At 41.6% G+C, this 16,839-nt stretch overlaps 1 protein-coding gene across 1 annotated transcript in view; it reads left to right on the forward strand.

Annotated features, from left to right (window-relative positions):
* Positions 1-16,839, forward strand: part of GAB3 (GRB2 associated binding protein 3) — a 453,955-nt gene that overhangs the window by 385,284 nt on the left and 51,832 nt on the right. Inside the window, exons 5-7 of the mRNA XM_085608146.1 lie at positions 9,201-9,256; positions 12,875-13,127; positions 13,389-13,470. Of these exons, the coding sequence (XP_085464272.1) occupies positions 9,201-9,256; positions 12,875-13,127; positions 13,389-13,470 (391 nt within the window). The remainder of the gene's footprint in view (positions 1-9,200; positions 9,257-12,874; positions 13,128-13,388; positions 13,471-16,839) is intronic.

Raw genomic sequence — 16,839 nt, forward strand, 5'->3', positions numbered from 1 at the left:
GCGCACTCCCCACCTCGGCCGCACCCCCACTGGGGCCACCGGTGTATCGCCGGTCCACGCCGGTCACAGCAGGGCAATGCTCCGAGGTTCGCACCCAAAGCATCGTCCGCAACAAGAAGCAGGCCCTGCTCTCTTCCGCTCAGCAGTCACTCCGCTGGACACCGTTTGTGGGTGTTCCCGGTCTCCGGCCGCAGATTTCATGCAGATAAGGACCGGGCCGGCGCAGAGCTCCGAGCTCATGCGTCTACCATGCTCGGCAGTGATGTGTGCCTTATCAACACTTCAGTTTTCTCTGCACCGAGACACGCAGGCTGCAATGGTAGTTTGCATGATCTTGGTGAGGGGTCCCTAGAGTGGCACAATACATCCTGCAGCCCTGGTGGACCTCTACAATCCCAAAGCCCTAGGTACCAGGGGTATCATTTACTAGGGATTTGCAGTGGGGCTGAAGTGGTGCCAATTGTGGAACAAGCATACAGTTTAGGGAAAGAACACTTGTGCTGGAGACCTCGTTAGCAGGAACCCACCAAACTCTCACTCAAAGTTGCTCGAGATACCAGGCAATAAGTGGGGGGTTACTGCAACAAAAACCCAGTTTCATACAAGGCCTTTGTGAGATTTGTTATGTCTGTGTCTACTTCTTATGAAAGCAGATATGATGCTGTTGGCAGACACACATAGGACACTGATGGCATTGGACATTTGCTTGCTTCAACGTTTGGAACAAATCTTTGTCTTCCCTGGGATTCACAAAAGAGCCCAAGAATACTCAAGAAAGACTACAAAATATAGCATTTACAGTGAGTTTGCAGAACATCAGCCAGGTATAAAATAAATGGAAATGTCACCCCGATGTGTATTTTTCTCCACTGGGAAAAGTGGATCCTTGAATAAACCCCTTTCCTTTCACTACATCCACCATTAAATGTGGTTATTTCCACTTCACTTCCATAATTCCGACCTACTCATCCCTTTGACAGAAGCTTCCTTTGTATTTCCAGAGTGGGGAATGAGCTTCAAGACATATGTGATTACATACAAAGTTATGAGATGTGGATGTCTTAGTTTTATAGATAAACCCACGAAGAAAGGCCACATACCCACCAACAGCTCTAAATCTACACCTGCAGAAATACCACCAGAATGGCAGACTTTTCAATTTCACAAAAGCACTTTTTGAAGGTAGCATCTCACCAGTCTTTGACTTAGAATTGGAAAGTTATGTTCGTAAATGGCCTTTTTTCGCTTATCGAAGTTAAACTTCGTAGAAGGAAATGCTCAGCTAATTGAGTCTTCTATGCTTTCTTTAACCTTTGCATTAACTGTGAAATATAAATGCATTATTTCATAGTTGGATGACGCTATAATTGAGGAAAAAGGTATTTTTGAGTTAAAGGCTTTCATGTTATGTTTGTGTACCCAGTGCCCGTGTTCTAATCTATCTTTCCCTTAACCTTTTTCATTCATTCACAGTTTTTATTTCGCCACCTCTGTTGGGAGATTGTTCAATCTAAGCTCAACCTTAATCACAAAAATATGTTATTCTGTTATGTCTCAGCATCCTCCATGCAATGATATGTAGTAATCCCTAGTTGTTAGAGTGTCCTTCAGCTGAGAACTGCTTCAGTGCAGTATTGGCAATCTATTCCTTGTTTATTACCAGTTTAGTAGTCCCTCCCATCACTTCCACTGCAGCGAGTAGACAGCAGTAGCTGCCATTTATGCATGGTTTCCTGCTCAAGTGGAGACCTTATGACTAAAACTTTCCTCCCACACACACAATACACCTAAAGATATCCCACCATAGTCAAACAAATCACATTGGTTATTTTGATAACCAGTGAGTCTCGCCCAGTGCAATGAGAACAAACGAAACAGTTTTTTTTGTTAGACCTTTAACCACTCTAGTAGTGGCATGCTTCATCATCGGGTCTCATCCTGGTCCCTAAAAAACAGGATGTGTTGGGCTTGACCATATTCAAAGGAGCATTCTTTATATAAATTACAACTGGGGTCTTCTCAGATTAAAAATACCTAGAAAAATCAAGGTATCCCTTTTATTATTGGTTGGTCAGGTAAGGGTAAAACTCCAAAATGGAGGGGCTTGTAAGGGATATAATGCTACTGTTATGTTATGTTAAAAATATTTATAGAGCGCTCGTACACCAAACGGTTTCATGGCGCTAGTGGGAGAGATGCAACAGAAGTGTAATAGTCATGGCTTACGCATATGCCTGTGTGAATAAAAGGGTTTTAAGACGGGGTTCTAAATCGGGAATAAGAGGTAACTAACCTGAGCTCAGTAGGGAGGGAGTTCCAGAGTTGGGGGGCCAGGAGAGAAAAACTAAGGCCGCCGTGTTTTTTTCGCTTGAAGGGAGGGACGAAGAGCAAATTTGAGTGGAAGGAGCGGAGAGCGCGTGAAGGTGTGTAGCGAAGTATCAGGGATGAGATAAAAGCTGGGCCTAGGCCAGCTAGGGCTTTAAAAATAGTACAGCCCAGTTTAAATGCGCAGCGGTTTGCTACTGGAAGCCAGTGGAGGCTCTTCATCAAGGGGCGGACATGTTGATGTCTCGTTTGGTGGAAGATGAGTCTGGCTGCTTGGTTCTGGACCAGTTGTAAGCGGTGAAGCTGGTAAGCCGGAATGCCAACATACAGTGAGTTTGCTTAGTCAATGCGGGAGATAACTAGGGCCAGGAGAACCAAGGTGAGGGCCTCAGTGGTCAAAAATCTAGAGATCTTTCGGATTCTGCGAAGGTGAAAGAAGCAAGATGATACAACGGCGCCGATTTGAGCTTTCATGGACAGGTCTATACTTATAATGACCCCAAGGCTTTTCACGGAATCAGCAGGTTGGGGAGGGTTGCCTTGGAGAGGGGGCCAGTAGTTGGCGTTCCAGGGGTTAGAGGTACCGCCAGTCAGATCAAAGCTCAGTTTTATCAGTATTGAGTTTCAATTGACTAGCGTTCATCCAGTTACTAATGAGACATAAGGTGGACTGAATACTGGAGACAGACGTGATGGAGGAATCAATTTTAAACACTAGTTGAAGGTCGTTGGCATAGTTAAAAGTGGCCACCTCGCAGTTACGTAGGGAGCGGATCAGGGGAAGCATGTACAAATTAAAAAGAAGGGGGGAAAGAGAGGATCCCTGAGGGACTTCGCAGGTCAAACTTGCCCTCCTAGCTGAGAAAGTGGCCAGGCGGACTGCCTGGGACTGATTTTCGAGAAAGGAGGAGATCCATTTCAGGGTGGTTCCCTGGATGCCGGCGCTCCCGACACGGTTGATCAGAAGATTATGGTCGACCGTGTCGAACGCGGCAGAGAGACCCAGGAGGATAAGGGCCTGAGGGATGTTGTTATCAGCCCCCTTTCTGAGTTCGTTTATGACTGCAAGTATGACCAGCTCTGTGGAATGAGCTGGTCTGAAGCCAGCCTGCTGGGGATCGAGAAATAGCGAGAGTTCAATGAAGGAACTGAGACATTTGGTGACATGAGCTTCTAAAATCTTACTGAGGTAAGGAAGTAGGGAGATCGGGCGAAAGTTGGAGGGAATTGAAGGGTCGGCGTTGGGTTTCTTGAGGATGGGGACAACCTCGGCAACTTTAAAAGAATCGGGAACTAAGCCTAGTTTCAAGGATTTATTGAGAAGTGCTAAAGGGGGATCAGGACATGTGGAGAATGCTTCTTGAAGGAAGTGAGGAGGACAGGGGTCTGTAGGGGAGCCAGATCCAACTTTCTTTATGAGTGCAAGAAATTCCTCTTTCGAGATCAGGGGTATCTGATCTAGCACCTGCGGGTTCTTGAACGAGATCAGGGAGTTTGTAGGGAGAGCGGGCAGGGGGATGCTACTTTAGAGGCAATTTTCTCCAAGAAAAAGTCATTAAGAGCATCACATAACAGTTGGGAGGGGAGTGGTTTAACAGTTACTCTGTCAGGCAGAGATAGTTCATCCACAATAGCAAATATGTCTTTGGTTTTGGTTGCTGAATTGATGATTTTCAAGGAGAAGTACGTGGATTTGGCCTGGATAATGGATTTTTTGTAGTCATTTAAAAAACTAATAAACGTAGTTTTTCTTTCCAAAGAGTAATACGTCTCCAACTGCGTTCCGCCTGTCTGAGCGCTAATTTTTTTCTTTTCAGATCATTAGAGAACCAGCGTTGGGCGTCGTGAGGACGTTTAAGTTTAGATAATTTAAAAGGAGCAACAGCGTTGCTGGCTGAGTCAAGCCAGCACTTGATGGCGGCAGCCTGGTTATTAAGGCAGTCCATCTCAGCAGGGATGGAAGTCTTTAGTAGGGAGCGAAAATCGTCCTTGTTGGCCCGATTCCAATCTCTGGCCCAGTGCTTGCCCAGGGTCGGGGGTTTAACGAGGGGGCGGGGGCAATCCAGGGAAAAGTGGATAATATGATGGTCTGACCAAGGACATGGGGAGATGGAGGGAGGTGTAATAGTCAGGTTGGCAGTCCATACCTGATCCAAGATGTGACCCTTGACATGAGTTGAAGCTTGTTTCCGGTCCAGGGAAGGCATGGCTTTGCAGTTCGGGCTGGACTGTTCCCATGAGGCACAGGGTACGACTGATTTGCATATGGCCATGTCTGAACTGGGGTGGCAGAGTGGGCTAAAGAACGGTGATGGATCAAACCCGGATCTGTTGACTGGGTGTGAGTGTTTGATTGGTTCTGATGCTCCGTCCATCACCACCCCCTTTTGTAACCCTTGACATGAGTAGCAGCATGAACATGCTGGATACAGTTAAGCCCGGAGAGGAGGTCTGTAAATTCTAGGGAGCTAGTGCTTTCCTTAGTGTCCGAGGGCCAATAATTGAAGTCACCTACAATAATAATTTTAGCATTGTTGATGACTAGTTGGGAGATCAATTCACCAGCCAACTGAGGAAAGGATGGCATGTGTTGGGGAGGTCTGTAGAAGAGAGCACAGATGAAAGGGAAATGAGGAGAGTCGAATTTTAAAATAAGACTCTCAACAGACGGTATGCTAGTGACTGTTAAAGCAGTGAATCTAAGTTTATGGTGAATAATGGCGGCAACACCTCCACCGGGTTTCTCCAGGGATCTATTAGTTTGGAGTATATAGTACCCCGTAGGAATTGCTGCCAAGATGTCGGGTAGAGAGTCGGCGGTGAGCCAAGTCTCTGAGAGAAGGAGTATGTCGGGTTTGTTGGAGTCAAGAAAGTGAAAGATTTCTAATTTGTGCTTAGTCAACGAGCGAGTGTTTAAATAATTAAACACCATGTACGTCTTGTTTGAGGGCGGGGGAGAAATATGGTCCGGCGTTTCATCTGAGTTGGCCGGTAGGCACGCTCTGAGCGGTAGAGTAGGGAGTTCAAGCGACCCATACCTGGGGTTGAGGATACCTATAGTAGATAGATAGGTTTTTAGGCGGGGGTCAATAGGCCAATTCGCCTGATAGTTACGCAGTTCAGCAGCTGAGTAGGATAAAACTTGGGCATAGTGGGGCGCCCCTAGCCCCGGACGGCCGCGGACGGGCGCAGACGGGCTTGCCTTAGGCGCGTCCGCTACGTGTGCGTGTGACCATGCGATTATGTAGTGGTGGGGCGCGAAGAGCTAGTGCGCTGACCCACACCGGAAATGCCTCCTTATTAGAACTCCTGAGAAGCCCTCCGCGCAACGGCACAAGCCGTATCAAGTTTCTCTACATGTTTCAGCCCCAAAAATAAAGTCTGTAGAGGTCCAGGGCTTTCATCAGGAAAACAAAATGCCCCGGCAAAGATATTTTAATTTTGTTCCAATCCGTGCAACCTCCCAAATTGAGGGTGGGGTGGGAGCAATCACACATGCAACACACAAATTCATGCACATAAAGGCTTACTAGACCACTCGAAAAAGGAATGTTCAAACTTGATTCCTGTAAGAAAAACATGACATTTTTTGTCAAATACACATGTCTGGGTGAACTCAATATCCACAGTGAAATCAACCCTTTCTGTTTTTCCATTTGTGATCATTCAGAATCACATTAATTGCTATTGTGGCACACATTTATCATGCCTCTAATCATGAAGTATAGACGCAGTCATATCTCAATTGTCACTCGTGCTTTCATGCTGTGAGCAGAAATGCAAAATGTGTCCAAGCAACTTACATTTATGTGGTACAGACATGGAGCTATACAGCATGTATTGGTGTAACGATACACATGACATAACAATGCAAACAATTATCTCTTACCCTGTTATGTAATATTTTAAGGCAACATGGGAGTAGAGGGACACGCTCCCTGCAGTCATGCACTATGAGAAAAGTAGCAAGGTTATATAAGTGTTAAAATGTCTGAATGAACTAGCATTTGCAATGTAATAGGTCATGCATTTGTGAGAGTTTAAGCCATTGGCATTGTAAATGGCAATGTCTTTTGTTTATCTGTTTTGATAATTAATAGTTAACACACACTAAAAGGCACTGTTATTTACAATGCCAATAGCTCAAACTCTTGTAAATGCGAGACCTATCCTATTTCAAAGAAGCGGGCGCCATTGTCCCGGGCTGTTTGGAAAGTGAAAGCGCGCTTGGAGCGCTGAATGTTGCAGGAAAGCATGTCATGCCTGTAGTAGGAGAAACTCATTAAAGAAAATAATACTTACAGATTAATAAGACATACCGTGTAACAACAGAAGTAAAAGGGCCAGTACTCATTGAAGGTTACAAATGAAGACAAGGCAGCACCAAGGAGGGACTAACAAGCCTATTAACGAATCAGATGCCAGCATTTACTAAGGACAATGACAAAAGCCAATGAAAAATATGGGTAGAGCTTCAAGTTCATACATTGAGCCTGGGCAGCGCATGTGCTGCTCTGTGAGGTAGGCAATCAAAAAAGAAAAACAAATACAAAAGCAAACAAAATGTGTTCGGTATTTCACTGCTTGGCATACATCATCTTCAAGGGTACTGTGTCGCCCAGTACCTAGCTTGCCCGTCTCTCCTGCCGACTCCGACATGAGAGATAGCTGTGCAGCTTCTGTTTTTTGAAGCCCGCGTCCGGTGATGAACGCGGGCAGCGTCACCACGTGATTGCATCATCGCAGGTGAGTACATGGCATGATTGCATCATTACAGGGAAGCGTACCTCCGAGGAGTCTGGGAATTCCAAGTAGCGAGTGGAGCCGCAACTTAACCAAAAGGGTTGTTGAGTTATGCAAGCAAAACAAGGGGCTTGTTTATGATATTTGACATTACTGTGTGAAAAGGGTAGTGTTTCCACACCATAATGTATTAGAAAATTCCACCAGTGGGTTTGAAAATGCAAGTGCAGATACTTTGGTCATCAATTGGGGGAACAACCTTTACAACGCAACTTTTACAACGCACTACCATTACAACGAAACTGTTACAACGCAAATGCATTGACAACGCATGCCATTACAACGCAAGTCTTTACATCGACTTGCACTAGATGGCGTGCTAACATTAAAAATAGTGTAGTTTACTATCCAAACACCTTCCCTACTGTTACGTGGACTGGAGTTAGAATAGTAAATTACACTTTTTTAATGTTAGCACGCCATCTAGTGCAAGTCGATGTAAAGACTTGCGTTGTAAAGACTTGCGTTGTCACTGCATTTGCGTTGTGAAAATTTCGTTGTAACAGCATGCGTTGTAAAAGCATGCGTTGTAACATCATACATCCCATCAATTGATCATAAAACACTAGGGCATCGATGCCAGCCAGTATTCAGGTAATACCTTGTAGTTTTGTCATTTTCGGAAGACATTTTTCTCTTTAAAGAGTTTTATATCCATGATAAAAGTAAGTTATGAGTCAGCATTTGTGGTTTTTCTGGAATAATTAAAAAATTTAATATATTTTACCCTCAATCTTATAGTAGTAAAAATCCACATTGAATTATCGCATAAAACATAAAAAAATCAGTGACTTGACATAAACCTACTGTGGGTCTTATAACTCAACAAAATCATAAGGAGTTCAACTGATTCTATGTTATTTCATAATTGAGACCCTTTTTCTGAGTGTCAGGCCTATACACCCATCTGTGCTCACGTTCTAATAAAGTTTTTTGCATGTAATTGCCTATTATAACTTTCTTAATACAGTCCACAAAAGGTCCGTGTCCTAATGCCCTTTGTCTAGGAAGTGTTTAGCTAGTTTTGTGGAAACGCTTTTGCAGTGAATATTGCTGTGATGTTCACTGATTCTGACTTTTCTTGATGTCATACCTATGTACCATGGTTTACCTGGGTACTCTATAAGATAGATTACATTGTTATCGTTACAGTTAGTGTATGTCCTCTGTTTCCATGGTGTTTGTAAATTCAAATCTAGGGAAGTGGTGTGTTTTGTCAGGGGGCACACTGCACATTGTCTACATGGGTAATGCTCCATTACCTTAGGGAGGCCCCATAGGGGATCTTGGTGCTCTGTGGCATTTCTTGTTGGCCTGGTATGTACTAACAGGTCTCTAAGACTAGTGTTACGTTGTAAAGAAAAGAGTGGTTTGGTAAACTTCAGTTCAGTACATGTGAGAATATGCCAATTCTTCATTATGATTTTTTTACTTGGCTGGAAATATTACTTTATTTGCTTACACAGATAATATCTCCTCAGTCTTCTTTGCTATGTTCCACAAGGAGATTCTCCCTGTCGTTGTTTCTGCCTCGCTTATGAGCTTTTTAGATTATCTTGGTGGGATACTGTTCCTCTATACGTTTTGTAGTAAAAAACGTAGCTTTTTTTTCGTGGCCATTTTTATTAAAACTTTCCTTCACCTGAAAGGGTATCTCTAATTGAGGTCATGGTTCCAAATAAATGAAAATTTGTAAACTAGGGTTTGAATTCTACACTCTGAGGCTCTTTGTCAAGCAGACCTCATAAACCGATATAGCTCAAAATTAAGATTCAAGTACACTGTAATTCTGTGTTAAGAAGTGGCTCAGCCCCAGTGATATAAATTATTTTATTCTCCTATTGAATGTTTAGTGGAACTTTACAGGAAAAGAGAACCGGTCTTAATCTTAACGTAATCTTTTGATTAAATAATTGTGTATAATGCAATTTTTGTGGGATAGTTTATAGGATGATAAAAATTAAATCTGCAGATACCTGACATCTGTCTTGTAAAGAGGAGCTTTCCACAACTATGCTTGTTCTATGGATTAACATTTTTCTCATCAGTTCACTACCCTTTTTTTCTTACAGTTGATTTGGACAGAAGCATCTTAAGAAGCAGGGATAAGAGGCTCAGTTTAAATCTGGTAGGTGCTACCTGTCCTCCCTTTTATCACTTGTTAAATGTAAGGATGGACAGACAAGAATTTGGTCTACCCATTCCATTGAAAAAATTACATAAGGTAAAAAGTGGATGGTTCTCATGCATACTGACTGATTGTTTTGCACCTTGAATCTAAGATTCCAGCCTTGATAACAGACTGTGGCTAAAAGATCTTCACATACAGCGTTGTATATTTTTTTCGATTTACTTTGGGGCGATTCAATAAAAAGTTATACATTTGCACTCCATGTGACTGCACTGAAAGCTGCACCAGTCACAGGTGTTCAAGCATACTCCTGGGAAAAGTCATGCAACTTTTTGTATTTGTCTGCATTGGTATTTCCCCTATTCAGAATTGCGCAGTGTACATTTCCACAGTGGTGAAAGCCATGCCTCAGTGCAATGACAGATTTGTTTATTTATCTTTTTATCCATGTGGAAAGTAGAATCCTCTTCCCCTAAGCTCTGAGGACGTTTGGGGCTCTTACATATCCCTTCCTACCCTGTAAAGGGACTAAGACCATCTCTTGCCAAGATAACATTTTCGCCCAGGGTAGAAACAAGTCTGGGAAGTTGGTGAGTGAAAAACTTACTCTCATATTTGTGGGCGTTGATGAATTTTAAAGGCTGAGCACACCTTGAAATGCTGACTCCATCTTGCAAGAGATTTACTCCTACATAGTTACTTTTCTTTTCTAATTACTAGCAATCAGAAAACCCTGCCATTTTTCTTTTATAACTAGCGAAAATGGCATTGTAAATGGGTTCATTTGCCTTCAGATGACAAGTCATGTTTAAAGTTAAACTGTCTTTACATTGACATTTGTTAGAGCCTGTATTAATATGGTGATCAAAAGTTTTTGTTCTTTAGTAAAACCTTGATTTCCCAGTGCAGGCATCTCCTACGTGTGGGATTAAAATGATTCATACAGCAAAACTGCTTCTAGGAGAACAACTGCACCCTAAGGGCATTTTACTGTGTTAGCAACTCACAGTTTTTGATTTCGCATGACATACTAAAATGCAGACAAAATGAGAAAAAAAGAATGTTATGTTTTGAAAACTAATATGATGAGGAGAGTAGAAGAAAAGAAAAATGTGGACAAGATGTAGAACACTATGATTATTAAACTGATTTACTAACTAGATCAGAATATGGCCTATTCACAAAGGTAAACATACATGTGTATATTTACTTGGGTACAGTTGAGAGTAGAGTGGCGTGTAGGGACACAGAGTGGAGAAAAGCGTTGTAGAGTGGAGAGGCATGTCGTGGAGTGTCATAGATTGGAGTGTCGTAGAGTGGAGGGGTGTAGAGTAGCATTGAGGGTCAAAGAGAGGAGTGGCGTAGTGTAGAGTGGATTGGCGTAGAGTGTCTGAGAGCGTCATAGAGTTGAGTGTCCTAGAGTGGTATGCCATAAAGTGGAGTAGAGTGTTGTGGAATAGAGTGGCGTAGAGTGGAGTAAAGTGTTGTGGAGTGAAGAGAATGGAGAGTCATAGAGTGGACTGCCGTAGATTGGCATGAAGGGTCGTAGAGCTGAGTGCGGTAGCGGCTTCTGGAGGGAGTGCTGCGGGGCGGTGGGGTGGGGGTTAGTAAACTCCGGCATACGGCCGATCAGACTTGGGTAAAGAAATAAAGAAATAAAACTAATTAAATTGCGCGTCAACACATTTTGAATTGAAATGACCATTACATTTGAACAGATGTAAAGTTGTACTGATAAACCTATACAGCGCACAACGACATTGTCTACACGTAGATTTAAAATGTCTATGCCCCTTAAAATCAGGGGGTGAGCCTTGAACAGCAGGATTTATGAATGGAAAATTACTATCAGTACAAATAGACATCTCCCCCACTGTGGTGGAGTATGGCCCATGGGAAAATGCAGGGAAAATTACTAGACTTTTGTATTATTATTTTTTTAATCATAAAAATAGTTTATTGTAAAATATAAATGTAAATTAATAATACATATTTTAACATAGAACTAATAAAATTAACATTTACTGCATATTCCCTCAACAAATGTTAGGTGTACTAAATAAATAATTAAGTTAAGTATATTATTTTAATCAATAGATAGTATTATTAAACATTAATTTAAAAAAAATCTCACAATCAATAACATTTAAACCCTTCCTTTTTAGTTAATACTTAATAGATTCTGTTGAAAATTATGTGTTTAAATAGTGTTTGATTATTTAAAGAATGTCTAAAATAATAATTTTATAACATATTTTTAACATTAAATATATATATATAATGTAATTGTCTTAACTTTCAAAATAGTAAAATAATATATATATACTTTTTTTTTTAAAGAAAGAAGAGGTGGCGGTCTCTGCACATAGGTTTGTGAACAACATTTTGCCGAGCATGTGGCGATTTACTGCAGTACTACTTTATGTAATACTAAATGCAGTTTGTGAATACGCCTCCAAGAGGTTTGACAAAATCAACTACGCATAATCACAAGGATAGTTGTGTTACATTGTTCAAAAATAAAGAAGAGCAGTAAAATTAATTCCCCTTTTTGTACAAGTAACTCATTCTTGCCAAGTATACTAAGAAATCCCAAAAGGAAATGGACAGTTAGAAGCCTGGTGGTGTTAGAATATTAAAATGTTTACATGTGTCATTGTTTTAATGGAACTTTGAAATGTGGATTTATAAATGAGGTAAGAGGATACCAAATATTACTTTAGAGAGAGACCTTTACAACTAGTTTCCCATGTGATATTTGTTTGTGAAATTAATATGCCTAATTTTCAGTTGTAACATAATGCGTTTCGATCAAGACAATGATGTTTGTACTTTAGGGAATGCTGCGGTAACCGTAAATGTAAATGGTTCATAGTTATACTGGAAAATAATTATCCATTCTTATTACAATTTCTATTGATTATGAAAGTATCCAGTTCCTTGTCAAAAGATTCAATAATTTTGTCAAATATTAAAGCATTATTGAGGTTTCCGAACTGTCTTTGCAGAGGTGTTAAGCAATCACAACCTGGAACTGTATTTTAGTCAAGTGTTTGGGCATATCTATTGGCAGGTTTGGCATTTGAGAGACATTGCTTATGTGAAGCATCTAATCACTGACAATTCAATAAGATCATGTATCCAAATAAAGTTGTTCTTTCAACTACCACTCAATATATTTTTGCATTACTTGTAAATATAAAATGCACAAATTTGTCAACAATGTTTTGCCCCTCCTTATTGCTCACATTGAATTCATTTGATTTTCGAGGTCAAAGATCATCTAAGATGTATATGATTTTACAGTCTTATGCCATTAAATGTAATCCTTTTCTTAGAAGACAGTGGAAAGATGTTACAACAGTGATAAAAAAAGATGATGATTGGTGTACTAAATAGAAATTAAATTCAAACGTTTCCTTCTCTGCTTTTGTTTTTAAGTTTTGATAGACTTTTTGTGAAGTCTTGAAATGACTGTTCTGTGTATCCTCTGTTAGCCAGATTCCGTGTCGGTGTCAGCTTCCACTGGGTTTAGTGTGGTGTAGCAGTAGTAGTTGTGTTTGTAGTAGCACTAAAAGTTATACACAGTGTGTCACTCTGTCTTTTATATTTTAGCCCAGGTTTGCTCCACTGTACTCCTGCACGACGGAACCTTCCGAGGACAGTTATGTGCCTATGAAGTCCAATGCTTCGCCGCCTGTTTCTGAATCAGACTGTACCCCTGATGGCTACATTCCCATGAGTCCTGTTTCCTCACCATTTGCCCTTCCTGTAGCTAACACTTCAAAAGTCTCAAGTCCACTACCAGAATTGCCAGCTGAGTTAGAACCACCTCCAGTAAATCGGGATTTGAAGCCTCGGAGAAAATGTAAGAACTGGAAAAACTGTTAGTAAATGAAATTCAAAACAATTCTTAAAACTCTCGCAACAGATGCATTTCTGTTCTACACTGCAAGAATCCTATGTATTACTTCTCTATGTTTCATTTGGATTTTATAAAGTCCATTTTCTGAGTTTAAATCCAACAAAATCTTTTGGAGTAAATTTACCATTTCATTATGCTGATTTGTTTGATTTGTAAGTTTAGTCAGTTTAGTGCCTAAATGTTATTTTGCTGTTCTGTGTGCAGCACGGCCACCCCCGTTGGACCTGAGAAACCTTACAGCGATTGAAGAACATCCTGTGTTGACAAGGACATGGACCGTGCCTTAGTAAGTGTAGAATTAGTGTGAATTTGATGTTTTAAAAATGCTTGCTTTGGAAAATCAGCATTGTGAAAGCAAAGAGGATTTAAATTACTCTGACATGGGTTCCCTCGTGTTATAGATTCACACTGTGGCATGCCTACTATAGCATATTTGCGATGTGTTTGTATGTCGAGTGAGTGTGGGTAAAGTGCAGTATCTCTGAAATGAGATGTGCCAATATTACTTTAGTTACTTTTACTTTCGTACTTACTGTTCACCATTTTTTACTGTTCACCATTTTTGACCAGCTGCCCATTAAGATGGTCAAAATCATCCTGCAAGGATTCACTCAGGGCACATGTTGAACAGAAGCAGCAGCAATAAATATTCTGTTGTTGGATGCATCAAGATATTGCCCCATTCCTGGAGCAGGATGTCCTGCTGACCTAATCCAGGGTTGACTGATGACCCTCTGACTGTCCTCCTGTTGACAGTTTTCATATTAGAAACTAACACGGTGTCAAAACTCCTTTAAGAGGGCCACGGGGTAAGCATGAGTTACTGCACCCACCCGTGGCAGTTGAGATATTTCACTCCTGATGTCCCAGGGCCCAGCATACTAAGGGCTCAGGACCCAGAGTACAACTTCAACACTTAACTCTCAGTGGTAGCACAGGGTGAGCAGTCAAAGGCTTCTCTGGAAGGAGGTAGGTGTAAGGCAGGCATAAACTCATGACTCAAAATACATCCAGCAACCCCAATAAATGATTGCATGTAAAAAGGAGTATGTATCTACCAACTCAAAGTACAGTACAACACACTGCAAATAATGTACACAGTCTTCTTGAGGCAAGCCCACTAGCCTTACCCGGGTCAGCTTTCGAGTCTCACTTTTGAATGTATGGCTGATGGTTATTCCCCATTCATGTGTGACGGCATCCAAGCTAGGTCCCTCTAATGCGTTCAAGTGTCAGAAGCTCTACAGGGGCTCAGTTGCAAAGATCCCCAAGTGTCTGTGCAAGAGCACGTCAATCACAGTAAGTTCTCCAGGGCCTGGCGCCCTGATTGTCAATCTCACCCACTGTCATGGAGTGGCAGTTTAGAGTCTCGTGCTCACCACGGCTCCGACTGTGTCCAGACAGCATGAAGCTGTGGTTGCGGCGGCCGCATTTTGAAATTTTCAGATCCATTTAATGAAATAATTATTTGTTTTTTGAGACTTTCAAAATTCTCATCTGTTGATTTTTGTTGAAATTTGTAAAAGAGCAAATTTCTTATTACATGGAACTGTTGTTGTGTGTCTATCAGTGATCTATGACAGGTTTTGTTAAATTATGACCCATCCTGTGATGTATGACTGACAGCTAATAAAACTGCAGCCTTTTTTCTCCGCCAAAAACTGTGTCGTGTTGCGAGGGAAGGTTCTGAAGGAGAGCTTGGCTAGAAGAGCTCCGGTTGGATCAGCAGCCCGTCTGAGGCGGGTTTGACTAAGAGCTCTCCGTGGGTCACACCCTACACAAAATGGGGGAGCATATTGGAAGTCTAAAGATGTCCTGCACCAAGATGGAGTCCTTTAATGGAGAATGTCATGACGCCTGGGACTGCATAGCTTACGCCACAATAAATCTGGAGACATAGCATGAGCTCTAGTAAATACCCACAGAGAGTCCCAGGTCCACCTAATGGGGAAACCTTCAGAACAAGAGATAGGCAGTGTCTTAGAATCTGTGTCTGACACTAGATGGCAGGAGTGTGGAAAGTATGTGATTCTACAGCACTGCAAACTGTTAGTTACAGGTAATCGACATTTTCTTTCAGCTACCCACAAAAAAAACAGTGGCTGAGAAAAAGCTGGTGGTCCTAAAATGCTCATACACAGGAGCCTAATCAACAGAGCTCTAGCAAAGTGGGAAGAATTGAAATATGGCAAACACTGGATTTATACGTTAATGATCTGTAATATTACAGAGAAAGAGAGCACCGCTGTATGTCAAAAAATCGTTCAGTAGTTTGGAGATACCTTCCTCTGTTAGCTACCATGCTCGGTTTGATGTATCACATTGGGGTCATTAATTTCACTTTATGCAAGAGAAGCCTACCAGGCTGTTCATGGATAGTGACAATTACCCTTTGTCTTTGTGATACCTGTTGTAATCCATGTGATGTTATAGGTAAGACTTATGCATCACCAACCATCAACAGCAGCTGCTCAGCTGGTCAACCCACAGCTGGGAACATTCTAAGGATCAAACTAAGAGAATGGGACAGCGAGGGGTGTAAGGGTAGGATGGAAAGTACCAAGGTAAAGGAAACATTGGGAGAAAGAAGGAATTAGATAATGAGTAGGAAAGGCAGCATTTGTTGCCCTGACGTGAAGGAAGCCTGGGGCCCTCCTTATCAGTTTGTCAAACCTACACATGATTTGCCTGTTTTCACCCATCCCTAGCGTGTTTTGCCGGGGATATTTATGCTTGGTTGCCAATTTGAGTAGGAAAGACTTCCTATGACTTTTTTGTTGCCGCTCTGCCACCCATTTTTATTTTTCTTCCCCCTCCTTCACTAGATTTCCAGACAAAGAGTGATGTGGAAGGTTACTGTAATGTGACTTGTTACAAAAAACACATACTTTGTACAGCACCCCAGTTTTACTACGGCTGTTGAGGTGGATTTAGCATATGATAACAGTTTCTTTTGAGAATGCTATGTTTTGTTTAACAAATATAAACTTAATATGAGAAATGGCCTGTGATATAACTAAGCCTTCTTTGGTGAAACTGTCTCTCAGACTCGGTATAAACACAGCATTTGTGAAGACCTTTCAGCACTTATACTAGGCCTTTTCAGCTAAAGGCCTTGTTTAGAGTAGAGCCGTAGTCAATGTAGCTTCTCCTGCTGTACTATTGAGGGTCGAATCAGATTATTTGTAGTTCCTGCAATGGCATATGACCTGTTACTGGAAACTTCTTGGACTCCATCATCTGGATCTAGTGTGCTCTGCTAACTCTGCCAGAAATGGTAATGGTTTAGTCGTCCAATCTGTAGCTTTCGCTACCACATTTGATAGAAGTAGCAATGTGAAAAGATTGCTATGAACAACGTGCTATATTTGCTTGAAAAGTTGAATACAGTATCACTAAGTGCCCCTTCTCCACCACCGTGTTAGAGTGACAAGGTATGTGGGTGCTGAAGTTTCCTTTGTCTACTTGCATCTCTAGTGCAATGTTCCCTCTAATTATTTTTCTCTGTGTGCGGTAATAGCATGTTTGTGTGCACGCATTTCCTGACTGTGTGCGCAATTGACAGTTGTAATAAACCACTTTGGAGTGAGCATAGGCAGTGTTCTATTATGCCTCATGGAAGTTACAGCAGTACAAGGCCACACAAAAGGCAAAA

This window comes from Triturus cristatus, chromosome 5_2 (assembly GCF_964204655.1).
Source record: "Triturus cristatus chromosome 5_2, aTriCri1.1, whole genome shotgun sequence".
NCBI classification, from domain to species: Eukaryota; Metazoa; Chordata; class Amphibia; order Caudata; family Salamandridae; genus Triturus; species Triturus cristatus.